Here is a 13,477-nt window from a genome sequence, read left to right as displayed (position 1 = left end):
TGCTGGAGATAATTCAAAAATGGTTGCAGGAATACATTAGCAGGTAACTGCCAGAAATTCAAGCTGGATTCAGAAGAGGACATGGAATGAGTAATATGGCTGATGTCAGATGAATCTTGGCTGAAAACAAAGAACACTGGAAAGATATTTGCCTGTGTTTTATTGACTGTGCAAAGGTATTTGTGTGGATCATAACAAATTATGGATAACATTGTGAAGGACAGAAATTCCAGAACACTTAATTGTGCTTATGAGGAATCTGAACATAGACCAAGAGGCAGTTGTTCAGACTGAACAAGGGGATACTGCATGGTTTAAAATCAAGAAAGTTGTACGTCAGGGTTTTAGTCTTTCACCATACTTATTCAGCCTGTATGCTGAGCAAATAATATAAGAAGCTGGAGTATATGAAAAAGAACAAGGCATTAGGATTAGAGGAAGACTTACTAACAACCTGTAATATGCCGATAGGAGCTCTGGTGGCATAGTGCCTAAGGCATTTGACTGCTAACCAGCAGGCTGGCAGTTAAAACCCACCAGCCACTCCCTGGAAGGAAGATGGGGCAATCTATTTCCGTAGAAATACAGCCTTAGAAACCCAATTAGGGGGGTCATTATGAGAGAACTGACTCGACAGCAGTGAGGTCATTTTTTTTAATATGCTGATGACACACCCTTGTTTGCTGAAAGTGAAAAGGACTTGAAGCACTTACTGATGATCAAAGACTCCAGCATTTTGCATGGTTTACACTTCAACATAAAACAGAATTCCTCACAACTAAAGCAATAAGCAACATCATGATAAACAGAAAAAAATTAAAGTTCTCAGGGATTTCATTTTACTTGGATCCATGATCAACAGCCGTGGAAGCAGCAGTCAGGAAATCAAACTACTTACTGTATTGTGCGTATCTACTACAAAAGATCTCTTTAAAATATTAGAAGCAAAGATATCACTTTGAGGACCAAAGTGCATCTGATCCAAGTCATTTTCTTTTCACTCACCTAATAGGCAGAGGTTGGGCATTCCTACTTCCATAGTGATACTGCCTCAGAAACCCAAGGAGAGGTCGCTATGAGTCGGGGCCGACTCGATGGCAAATAACAACAACAACAGGCAGATAAAGCTGGAGAGTGAATAAAGGAAACTGAAGAAGAAATGATGCTTTTGAATTATGGTATTGGTGAAGAATATTGACTACTGCGTGTGGCAGAACAATGAACAAATTTTTCTTGGAAGAAGTACATACAGAATACTCCTTAGAAATGAGGATGCCAAGATTTCATCTTATGTACTTTAGACATGTTATCAGTAAGGATCAGTCCCCAGAGAAGGACATCATGCTTGGTGAAGTAGAGGGTCAGCACAAAAGAGGAAAACTCTTGATGAGATGGATTGACACAGTGGCTGCAACAGTGCACTCAAGTGTAGCAAAAACTGTGACGATGGCACAGGATCAAGCAGTGTTTCTTTCTGTTGTCCCTATGAGTTGGAACTGACTTGATGGCAACTAACAGCAACAACAGTGTGGGGTTAAATTGACTAGAGCAAAAAAAAAAAAAAAAAAAAATTGACTAGAGCACCTTAAAAGATTAGCTAGGATTTAGGTAGCAGTGAGGTTATGTTGATAGAGGAAGTACAACTCAGAAAAGGAGGGCAAGAATGGTTGCACAACTTGAAGAATGCAGTCACTGTCACTGAATTGTACATGTAGAAACATTTGAATTGATGTACGTTTTGCTGTGTATATTCTCAACAACAACAAAATAAATAAGATTTAGGAAAAGAAGAAAACTTTTCAGTGATTCATAATTGCCTACACAGGATTAAAGCCAAGGACCCTGTTTAACTTTCCTTCTGTTGTTTACCGTTCTTGTCTCATCCAAACTGCTAATAGTTCTCCATTGACACCATGTTCTTTGCTTTTCTGCCATTGCGGTTGCTTTCTCTACTCTGTAAATTGCTAACTTTTACAGACTATTAAATTGCTATTCAGCCATCTTTCTCTTTGTACCCTTATTCTCCTCCATACCCTTATTCTTTCTCCATACCCTTAATCTCCTCCCGCCCACTCTCCCCACATGTACATGAGTTCTTGTACACCTAGTTAACTCCCCCAGATATAACACCTGTGAGTCTTTGATTATTATACAGATTGTGGGGTGTTCACTAAAAAACGAAAATAGTATGTTTTGAACTTCATTGTCAATCATGAACCTTTCCTTAATTTGACAGTTTTTGTCTCAATTATAATTTTATCTGTCTTCTCTCCATGTGCTGTCCCCTTCCCTGCTTAGTCTTTTCTTCTCTAGTTTCAAATTTTGAACTTCTGCTTTTTGGCCTAAACTATTTAATTGTGCATAGGTAACATTTCTTGAGCTGTTTACTATTTTCACTATTTCTGGAAATGTTAATAGGCTGGATGACTGCTACAGATGCTAATAGAGGCTAATATTGTGTAGAAGGGTAAACTAGATGATTGAGAAGCTTAGACTGAGAGAATATTCTAGCTGCAAAGGGTCTGAGAGATACTTAGACAAGCAGTTTCCAAACTTGATTATGAATATGAGCTCTTTTAAAATTATGCATATTTTTGACTCCTATCCATAGTCTGAACCCTTCACTTTAACAATGAAGAAATTAAAGTCTAGTTCACACTCCTACTTAATACCACATTTAACATAAACTCACATCTCCCATCATTTCTTCTGCTGCCCATTGATTCCTTTTCTGTAGCATTCATTCAGCTAACAAATAAGTATTTATTTAATACTCTTTGGATTCAGTGCCATATCCTTTGAGAGTATAGCTCTGGGCCAGTGTCTGATACTCTTTTTTGCTCTACATTTCCAGTCTTTATAATCTTGGTAAGTTTGTGGCAAACTCTTTGCCACAGTTTACTGATCTGTAAAATAAGGATGATAATTCCAGAAGTTTACGCTTATATTTTATACTTTCTATGATTTAACAAGGTCCTTTGTATTACAATCTAGACAGTCCAAAATGATAAATGTGTCAATAGGATTAGGGTTAGCTGCATATTAGAAGACAAATAAAGAAAGTAGTAATTTATACAATGTGTAGAAAGTTACTGTTCTCACCCATTAAAGAAATCTAGAGGTAAGCAGTCTAGAGTTGTTGATGATGTTATAATTATAAAAAATCTAGGCTCCATCTCTATTGCTGTTTTGGTATGTTTGGTTGAACCATTTCATGATCTAGGTTAGCTGCTTGCATCTAGCAATTATGTTGGAGTCTAGAAAGAGGAAAGAGAGGAAGAAAGACATTTTCTTTTCCAGGAGGGCTTCTCTCAGAAGTTGCTTACAAAAGTTGTGCATAATTTCATTGGCCAGAACTCAGTCTGACAGAGAAGTCTGGAAATGTTGTCTCTTTCCAGTCATGTGCCTAGCTAAGAATTGAGGGTTCTGCTACTTAGAAAGAAGGAGAAAAGGGATCCTGGGGTAGGCATGAGTGCTACTACAATAACAATATGAATTACCATGTGCCTAGCTAAGAATTGAGGGTTCTGCTACTTAGAAAGAAGGAGAAAAGGGATCCTGGGGTAGGCATGAGCGCCACTACAATAACAATATGAATTACCATGGTTCTGATAGATGCTGTATAAGTTATAGAGAGTCAAAGAATCTGAACCTGAGTACACCTTGGTCCTTGTCAACAGGGCAATTTCACATAGAGCTCCATACTCCATTTGGAACTTGCATGTGTCTGAGTGTTTTGTTAAGCAAAAATGTGGTCATCTCTTCACTCATTGGTCACCAAACATTTTTGCATGAGAGCAACAGCTTTTTAGTAGATGTGATTAATCAGTTCTCTCCTAATTGAACCCTTTTTTAGCTTAGAGAGATGAAAAGACAGAAATGAAGGACAGTTTGTTTTTGGTCACCTGGTAGTATGAAGACTTCCTGTAGACTTTCAGTAAATGATAGCTGCTTTGTTATGACTACAGTAAGTTCCTGGGTCATGCAGTCTGACTAACGGACTTGTACTTGCCCTTTGGTGTTATGTAAATTTGCCCTCACTTTGATATGATTGAACCAACCCCTATTTGCAACAAAATTTTCATCATAATCACCTTCACTTGCTGCACGTGCAGCTTTTAAATCATTGAAAGGCTTCCAGCCTTTTCTTGCACTAAAGTTAGGCTAAATAAGAACTGTATGCACCTGTTACAACTTACAACAAATTCAACTTAAAGACCCACTTAGGAATGGATCTTGTTCATAACCTGGGACTACCTGTACTATTAATATTTGATTAGATCATTTCCAAATTCCTCTCTAGTTTTGAAATTGTCTTTGGATTCCATTCTTCAAGTAATTTTGATCACCCCATAATTTTTTGCTTTGCTTTAAATATGAACTTCTGTTATTGTTTTAAAATTCTAGTTCTCAATTTTGAGCCATATGGACTCTCCTTTTCTTCATCTGGTTTCACTGGACGACAGTCTCCTGCTGGCATTTCTCTTGGTTCAGATATATCTGGGAATAGTGCTGAGATGGGGCTGAAAGAGTAAGTTCCTTTCTTATTAAAAGTGAGAATATGTGAGTGCTTATGTGTCTTTGGGCATTCCATTTGCTTTCTGCTTTTTATCATCATCATCATTATTTGTTTATTTTAGGGTGACTTCTAAGAAGTTTATTATTTCAGTCGTCTTCAAATAATTTTCAAAGGAAGAGGCACATTTGTGACAATGTGGCTTACTATAATGGCTTAGAGGGGTCTCTGAAAGCTAAATTCTGTGTGGGTCAATTGTCTCATTTGTTTTCTATTTATTGCTCTCAAGGTGTTGATATTGTACAGTATATCTGTGCTTAAACACTTTACTTTCCAAGACATCATTGAATATATACAAGCTTTATGCATAATAGTAAGTAAAACATATTTTCATTTTTTAAGGGAGAATATCAGAACTTATATGTTCAACATATCATTGTACATTCCTCATTATCTATTAGTATCATTCTTCTGATAAATACTTGTAACCATCTCATTGGAAGACAAAGAGATGAACATAACTGATTTCACCCGAGCAGGTTATATTCTTTGCTCAAATTGCTTTTAGAGCTTCTTTCCAACCACCTTGAAAATGAGTGATACGTTTGTCTAAGTGTCTCACATGGAGACAAACTTTCATCCTTTTAAGACAGATTTTGTTTTGGGAAGCATAATTAAGTGCCTTTTAGAAACATAATTAAATTTTAAAACTGAGATAATATTTGTAATGCCTAGTACAACCCAATACACAGTGAGTGACTGATAAATGGTAGCTGTTATTATAATCATTCACATCATCATCATCATCATCATCATCATTATCCAGAAGCTGAGTTTACCAAATACACTTAATGGCTTATCTGGATAATTTTAGTCAAAATCCTGATGTTACAATAAAGTAAGGATAATATCTTTCTTGCCTTTGCAAGAGCTTCTTTTAAAAGAATCCAAAAATATTGTGAGTAATGGCAATGTTGTTGGAATAAATGTCATAAACTCTCAGAGGCAATAGCTTTGAAAGATGACTTTTGAATTTTGAGATATTGTAGATTTATTAAGAAGTCAATCACTTAATTTTATGTTCATCCATTTATTTGTCAGTCTTCCAGTGAGATGGCTATAAGAAGTTTTTATCAGAATGACACAAATAGATTATTCAGAATGTAGCATGATTTGCTGAATGAAATGATCTATATTCAAGTAATCTTCCTAATTGTTTGTTTTTCTGCTCTGTTGACACCTTTATTCTCTTTCCCAGGCATTAATTTTGGTATTCTGAGCATGGGAAGCAGATATGGTGTATGGGAGCTCTGGTGGCATAGTGCCTAAGGCATTTGACTGCTAACCCAGAAGGCTGGCAGTTCAAACCCACCAGCCACTTCTCAGAAGGAAGGTTGGGCAATCTACTTCCATAGTGATACCACCTCAGAAACAAGGAGGGGTTGCTATGAGTTGGATCCAACTCAGTGGGAGTGAGTTTTTTCTTTTCTTTTTTTTTTTTTAATTAGGATTTGGGTGAAGATTTACAGAGTAAATTCACTTTTCATACAGCAGTTCACATATACTTTGTCTCATGTCATTGACCAAAATTTACAATGCAGCAGCTCCCCTCCCACTTCCTCCCCATAGTTACCTCCTCCCAGTGTCCGTCCCTTCATACTCTTCTGCACCCTGAGCTATCTCCCTGTGCATAAGCAGCCCTTCCTTCTCCCATGATTGTTCTCTCCAGGGCGTGTGTCTACTTGAGGTAAATGTTTAACTCACATGCCTGTATTTTGTTTGGCTGGAAACCACAGTTGTGGGTTCAATTCCAGACCTTCAGGGCAGCTAGGGGCCATAGTCTCAGTGGTTACACCAGGCTCTATTGGACCAGCAAACCTGGTCCCCACCTTCTTTTTTTTTTGCCTCCAAATGATTTTGAGTTTTGTTCCACATTGTTCTCCCTCTTTATGCAGGATCTCCTACATCCCTTCCAAGTGGATGGCAGTGGTAGCTGGGCACCATCTAGTTCTTCTGGTCTCGTGGTTGTATAGGTTGCAGATCGGATGGTGTACGAGTTTGGTTTTTTTTAATGGTGAAGGTGATAGCAATTAAGTGTCCTAAACAGGGAAGAGGGACAGGGAAAGAGGGCCAGGAACTTTCCAGACCTAATGAGGAACTTACGCAGTCTTTTTTACCTACATAACAGGTGATAACATCTGCTTTTTTTAGTATTAAACTAGTATCTGGGAGACCTAGCAGGGTCCTATACGTCATCTATAGACACACAACACACACACACACCCTGAAGGAAATGGGATTTCTCAAAGTTGAGAATTCCTAGAGCTATAAGGTACACTTCTAATTCTTTGAAAGTTCCTTGGTCAGAATTTATATCTGTGTTTGGATGGTATGATTAAAAACAATATAAAGTTACATCATATAAAACCATCTATTATATAACCAAAAAAACTAAGCCATACTCAATGCCATTGAGTCGATTCCACTTATAGCGACCCCATTGGGTTTCCAAGGCAGTAAATCTTTACGGAAGTAGATTGCCCCATCTTCCTTCCATGGAGTGGCTGGTGAGTTTGAACCACCAACCTTCCGGTTAGCAGTTAAATGCCTTACACACTGTTCTGGTTGCCTAGTACCGCTCTGACAAGAATATACCACAAATGGGATGGCTTGAAGAAATAGTTTATTCTCTTACAGTTTGGAGGCTTTATGTCCTAGTTCAAAGTGCCAGGCTCTAGGGGCTGGGTGAAGGCCCCTCAACCTTGGGCTTCACCTCTTGCTCCTGCTCCCAGCCCAGTGAAGCTAGAGGCTTTTCTTTACTCAGACAGCTGCTGGCTGCTGAGGCTGACAAGCCCAAGGTTGTCAAGTAAAAAGTCACAGTCCTGATGCCAAACCATGTGGCAGGCCACTGATTCAAGTCAGTTGAAAATCCCAAGGTCGGAAGAGCATGGCAGGCTGTTGAACAACGACTCGGCTACATGCAGGGTTGAAGTGTGCATAAGCTAGAGACCATTCCCAAAGCTGTTTTTTATATACTGGAAGCAGACCACATACCCAAAGCATCTACTCAGCTGCTCCAATAGATTCCAGCATGGAATTAATTACCAGTCTCACCATAGGGAGTAATTGCATTCAGTTGCCCAGCCACTCAACCAGGCCCAGCCAAGTTGACACACAAACTTAATCACCACAGGCACTTGCCATCATATCTTTTAACATTTTTCATGTTCAAAAAAAGGTATGTGTTTTTTTTTCATACTTCAAAATTTTTTATTTAAAAAAAAATTTTATTGTCATTTGGGTGAAAGTTTACATAGCAAATTTGTTTTCTATTCAACAATTTGTTGGACATTTTGTTTCATGACATTGGTTCTAATCACCTCAGCAGCACTCTTCTAACACTTCTCTCTGGATTCTGTTTCCATTCATCCTTCTTTCCTGTCCCTTCGTGCCTTCTGATCTTTGTTTTTGGGCAAATGCTGCCCTTTTGGTTTTGTATGGTTAATTGTACTGAGGAATATGTTCCTCCCTACTGTTATTACTCACTTTATAGGCCTGTCTGTTTGGCTGATAAGTGATCCCTGGGGTTAGGTTCAGTTCCAGGCTTGAAGGGTGTCTGAGGGCCACTGTCTCAGGGGTTCTACCAGTCTCTATCAAACCAGTAAGTCTAATAATCTTTTTTATGATTTTGAATTTTGTTCCCTCCCACAAAAACAATTTTAAGATCTATTTTATATCATAAGGAGGCATAATTTTTGTATCAAATGGCTTTATGCTGTTCTCTTATCTGTTTTCCTGCTTTTTAGACAAATCTGTATGTAATGTGTGACAGAGAATAGGCATGCATGCTGATGAAATAAGCCAGAAAAAAAAACCTTTAAAATAGCTTGAGAATCCTTAGGCTTCTTTTTCCACCTTCTTCAGTTTGCCTATTGTGGATTGGGTTCCCTGAAAAGAACATGCTAAGAAGGCATTTAGCATGTAAAATATTGAAGAGTGCCTTTGAGATCAACACATGTGGAAAAAAGGAAAGGGAGGAGAGGGGAGAAGTCAAGATGAAATGCAATCCCGCCAGCAGCCTCTGCTGACCCCAAGGGGAGTTCTGGAGCCAAAATGGCCCTTCAGAGTTGTCCTGAGTTGTCCTACGATGGGTGGCCAAGACTTCATTCATAGTTCTGTTGATCAGTCATTAGATGTGGGCTGCCGTGGGAAGGGGCCTGATCTTGGGCAGATAGCTTTGTGCAGCTTAAGCAGTCTTTGATAGGGCTGAGAGCAGGTCTTTCTGCTGATAGCACTCCTAGCAACTCAGAGCACAAGGCCTTCAGTAAAAGAGCATCTGAGTGGAGGATCAGTGTTCATTCACACCTCTGTCTTCTGTTAAAATAAGACTTGAATTAGTAAAATGTGGGAATTTGCTTTTTTTTAAAAAAAAAAAAAAGATTAAAGAAGATGTTTTTGGTTAAAGAGGGTGCGGAGAGAGTGTATGTTCCTGTAGGTATTGGTGAATTCTCTCAGACTTGCTGCTTTTGAGCATCCAAGAGAACTAAAAACAAAAAACACTGCTGTTGAGTCGATCCCGATTCATAACGATCCCTCCTTGGGTTTCTGAGATGATATCTCTACGGAAATAGATTGCCCAGTCTTCCTTCCAAGGAGTGGCTGGTGGGTTTGAACCACCAGCCTTCTGGTTAGCAGCCAAGTGCCTTAGGCACTAAGCCACCAGAGCTCCCCGCCTGGGGTCATTTTAGTGGTTTCCATGACCACTTTTGGATCTGCTCATAGCAAGGACAGCCAGTTTTCTTCTAGGAAATTTGTTAGGTAACTAACAGGCTTTGTTGTTGTTTGTTTTATCTTTTTAACTTTAAGAAAAACAAAAGCTTTTTTGGTTCCTGAAAGAGGGGGGGAAATGAAGATATTTATAAAGGAGCACTCAGCAGTAAAAATCATTGAGGAATGGACCAGTTCCATGTAGGACATTCTTTATTAATGTTTAGAATGTTTCTTTAGCCACTTAAGTCCTCAGTTGCCTTAGTTCTTCACTCATTATGAAACATAACTTATCTGTTTTTTGTTTTTGGCATACTATAGAAAATCAAATTGATTATGATTCTTATTCAGCAAATTAGATGGAAATAATCCTCAGGACAAGTATTTCTGAGTCTCCCTTGTAGAGTCACTTACCGTCTACCTGTCTTGTAGTACATAGTTATGAAATGCTGTTTTGGACCATGACAGGGATGCTTAAATGAGTCAAAGGCCAAGGACACATAGTTCTTATGTGAAAATAAAGGAGGCAATCTTTGACTGTTTCATACTGCACTTAAACTTGTGTTAGTCACTCCAGATTCATCATTGTAGAATATGAGTCCATATTCTAAATTTGGCCCTAGACTTCTTGTCTAGTAAAAGTTTTTCGTAGGCTTCCTGGGCTAGATACCTGACTCTCAATCATTATATTAATTTTTCTTCAACTTAGGTATTAAAGATTGCTAACCCTTAGGCTTTTTCCTAAAATCTTACTAAATTGCTTCTTTTCTATACCAAACCTCATTTCAGTTTTTATAAAAGTATGTTTATAATAGTTGAAAAAAATGTTGCTAGTGCTAACATTAAAAAAAAGTTTTTGGATTAAAAGTAATTTTACACATAGGAGTTCATTTGAACAGTTTTTGGCTTTCAGCAGGATTTTCTTAATGAATTTGGGTTGGTTTAATCCCTTCATTGGGTGATTATAACTAAGAAATTGTAAGAGTCATTTCTGATCTTTAACCCATCAGAATGAAAGAGAAGGTATTTTTGAAAAGTCAGCGGGGGAAATGAATTGATTTACAAGTAGTTCTGTTTTTGTACAACTTATTCAAGCAATTAAGTGAAAATTAAATGAAATGAAATTTTACTAAGTCTAGAATTCTGCTGCTTTAAATCCTTTGGATGGGGATGAGTGAGGGGAAGGTTCACTATAACTAAAGCAAAATCTAGAGATCCACGTTTTGTTCCTGGCATGTAGAATATAATATGGAAACTCTTTCTAAAAGGCAGTGATGTATTTTGGAAAATGCCTTAAGAAAATAATTAACTAGATTTAAATTGACTTGATTTTATTATTAATCTCCCTAGGACAAACAGCTTGAAGCTTGAAGGTGTAAAGAAATTGTGGGGAAAAGAGGGCTATCTTCCCAAGAAAGAAAGCACAGTGGGTGATGAAGCTGAATCTCAGCCTGTTCCTCAAGATAATGTAAAAATGGAGAATATAGATCAAACTATAACAAAAAAGGACCAACCTCAAGTACATATGCAGTCCAAAGAAGAGAAAGAAAAGCAGCTGTTGGCATCATCATTATTTGTTGGGCTAGGATCTGAAAATACAATCAATTTGGTAAGTAGTCAGTTACATTCATCTAAGTATCTGTGTCCCCTCTTTTGTACCAGAAAATTGGCTCTATAAAAGTTCCTGGTTATCATCTCTACAAGGAACCCAGGTGACACAGTGGTTAAGTGCTCAGCTGCTAACTGAAAGTTGGTGGTTTGAACTCACCAGCTGCTCCATGGGTGAGAAAACCTGGCAATCTGCTCCCATAAAGATGCCAGCCTAGGAAACCCGATGGGGCAGTTCTCCTTTTTCGTATAGGGTTGCTTGGTGTCTAAATCGATGGCACCCAACATCATCATCATTTTCTGTACCCATGGCAGAAATGGATTTCCCCAGCTCTGACTCTCTATCCTCTGCTGAGCTACTGAGTCACCAGTGATCCACCTACTTTCCTGAAAGGGAAAACCTAATTGGCTCATCTTGAGTCAGTCCAATAGGCTGGGACAAACGATGGGGTCTTATAGTACAAATATGTCCACAGATACTCCTTTGGGTGGATGAGACACTTTTCAAAGGGAAGGGGCTTGATTGAAATAGTCTCAACAATAATAGTTCAAAAATATTGATATGTCTGTGGAAAAAAGTACTACTCAAAATGTTATTTTTAATAGTGAAAAATAGTCAATTTAGATGTCTTTAGTAGGAGAATGATTATGTAAATTATATTTACTCAGAATATTATTCAGCCATTAAAATTTATTAATACTGTATTCCAAATGAAAAAAAAAATACTTTAAAGCAAAAAAGCAGAATATAAAGTTTTATTTACACCTTGTTTACAACTGTTAATAAAGTAAAAGTATATTGAGACTACAAGAAATTCTACAAAAATGAAAATTATTTTTAGGTATTAAGATGATTTTCAAAACTTTGTATGATGACTTACTATCTTGATAGTAAAAGAATGAAAAGTTGGAGTACAAGGACAGGTACTATTTTTGAACATCTACCAAAAAAAAAAAAACCCAAAACAACTCACTGTCATTGAGTCTATTTGACTATAGTGACCCCCTCTTGTGTTTCTGAGGCGGTATCTCTACGGAAGTAGATTGTCCAACCTTCCGAGGAGTGGCTGGTGGGTTTGAACCACCAGCCTTGTGGTTAGGGGTCAGATCCCTTAGGCACTACGCCACCAGAACTCCCTTTGAGCATCTAGGAATATGAAATCCTCCCTTTGGTGGGCTGATGAATTAACCCATTGCAAAATTGTGATTAGAATTAAATTTTTATACATCTTCCCAGTTCCTTCATCCTCATTCTCCCTTGGTGGAATTTTCCTTCCATCCTTGTCAACAGTAGGGCCAGATAGTATGCCAGGCTATATTCCTTATGGGTCTCTCTTTTCCAGACTCACCAATCCTAATCCCATTTCTGTCAGACTTCATGTTCTCTTCTAAGAAAAAAACAACGCAATCAGCCTAGAAGTAAAAATTAGTATGTCTTACTGGTATCTTAGTTTACATTTGCAGTTTAGCAACAAAGTGAATGATCTTGGGTCTTTGAACTGTTAGGCAGACTGGTGAGAGATTGCCAGCATATAATGCTCTGGCACTGATGATGCAAAATCTCAGTTGTCATATTGCAACAAAGTCAGGTACACCAAGAGCTCTGATTTGTGAACCCCATTGCTGGTATAAAGGTGTTTCTGCCTTCTCCGTAAAGTATGTGGCTTTCAGATAGATTCTTTCTTAGAAGAAATTCTTGGTGACATATTAGTATCAGATTTTTTTGTGGTAGGCTTGAAATCACAAAAGCAATTAGAATGGTTTCTTGTTTTTTAATTTAAATGATGCTGAAGCAAGTCATTATATAAAATTAGCATGTATTCTCCCTCTTCAACCCCAACTTTTCCTCTGTCACTAGGGCAAAACAATGAGAGTAGGACTGACTAGATATGCTCTGTCTGTACTGTATTTTTATTTTTAAGAATAAACTACTAGTTTCTACCAAAAAGCCTCCTGGGATTTTGATTAGGTTTGCACTGAATTTATTGGTAGACTGGAGGAGAATTGACCTATTAATAATACTGTTTTCCAATCCATGACCATGGTATGTATATATGTCTTCATTATTTAGCTATTTTTAAATTCCTTTTATCAATGTTTCATAGTTTTCACTGTGCATTAAATGTATCTCTAGTTATATCACATTTTTGGATGCTATTATAAATTGTAGTGCTTTTTAAATGTCAATTTCTAATTATTAGTATATAGAAATATAATTTATTTTTCATATTGATCTTGTATCTCACCTTACTAAATTCATTAATTCTAATGCCTTTTTTAAAAATAATAAATTCCTCAGTATTTCCTAAGTTGACTGTAATGCTATATGAATAAGAAGCTTTTTTTTTTTTAATACTTTTACTGTGTAAGACATCCACTGCAATGTTGAATAAAAGTGGAGAGTAGACATCATTTCCTTATTCCTGATGTTAGGTTGTAAAGTTCTCAGTAAACCATTATGGTTTTGTTGTTGTTGTTGCTATGTGCCATCGAGTCAGCCCTGACTCCTAGCGACCCCTCCTTGGGTTTCCGAGGCAGTATCACTACGGAAGTAGGATTGCCCAACCTTCCTTCTGAGGAGTGGCT

The 13,477-nt window shown here is 37.6% G+C and overlaps 1 protein-coding gene across 1 annotated transcript in view; it reads left to right on the top strand.

Annotated features, from left to right (window-relative positions):
- Nucleotides 1–13,477, top strand: part of AP4E1 (adaptor related protein complex 4 subunit epsilon 1) — a 141,911-nt gene that overhangs the window by 102,781 nt on the left and 25,653 nt on the right. Inside the window, exons 16-17 of the mRNA XM_007935178.1 lie at nt 4,408–4,531; nt 10,634–10,892. Of these exons, the coding sequence (XP_007933369.1) occupies nt 4,408–4,531; nt 10,634–10,892 (383 nt within the window). The remainder of the gene's footprint in view (nt 1–4,407; nt 4,532–10,633; nt 10,893–13,477) is intronic.

Source organism: Orycteropus afer, unplaced genomic scaffold (assembly GCF_000298275.1).
Source record: "Orycteropus afer afer isolate SDZICR_OR568_19922 unplaced genomic scaffold, OryAfe1.0 scaffold00026, whole genome shotgun sequence".
Lineage (NCBI taxonomy): Eukaryota > Metazoa > Chordata > Mammalia > Tubulidentata > Orycteropodidae > Orycteropus > Orycteropus afer.
This window is presented reverse-complemented; position numbering and strand designations above follow the sequence as displayed.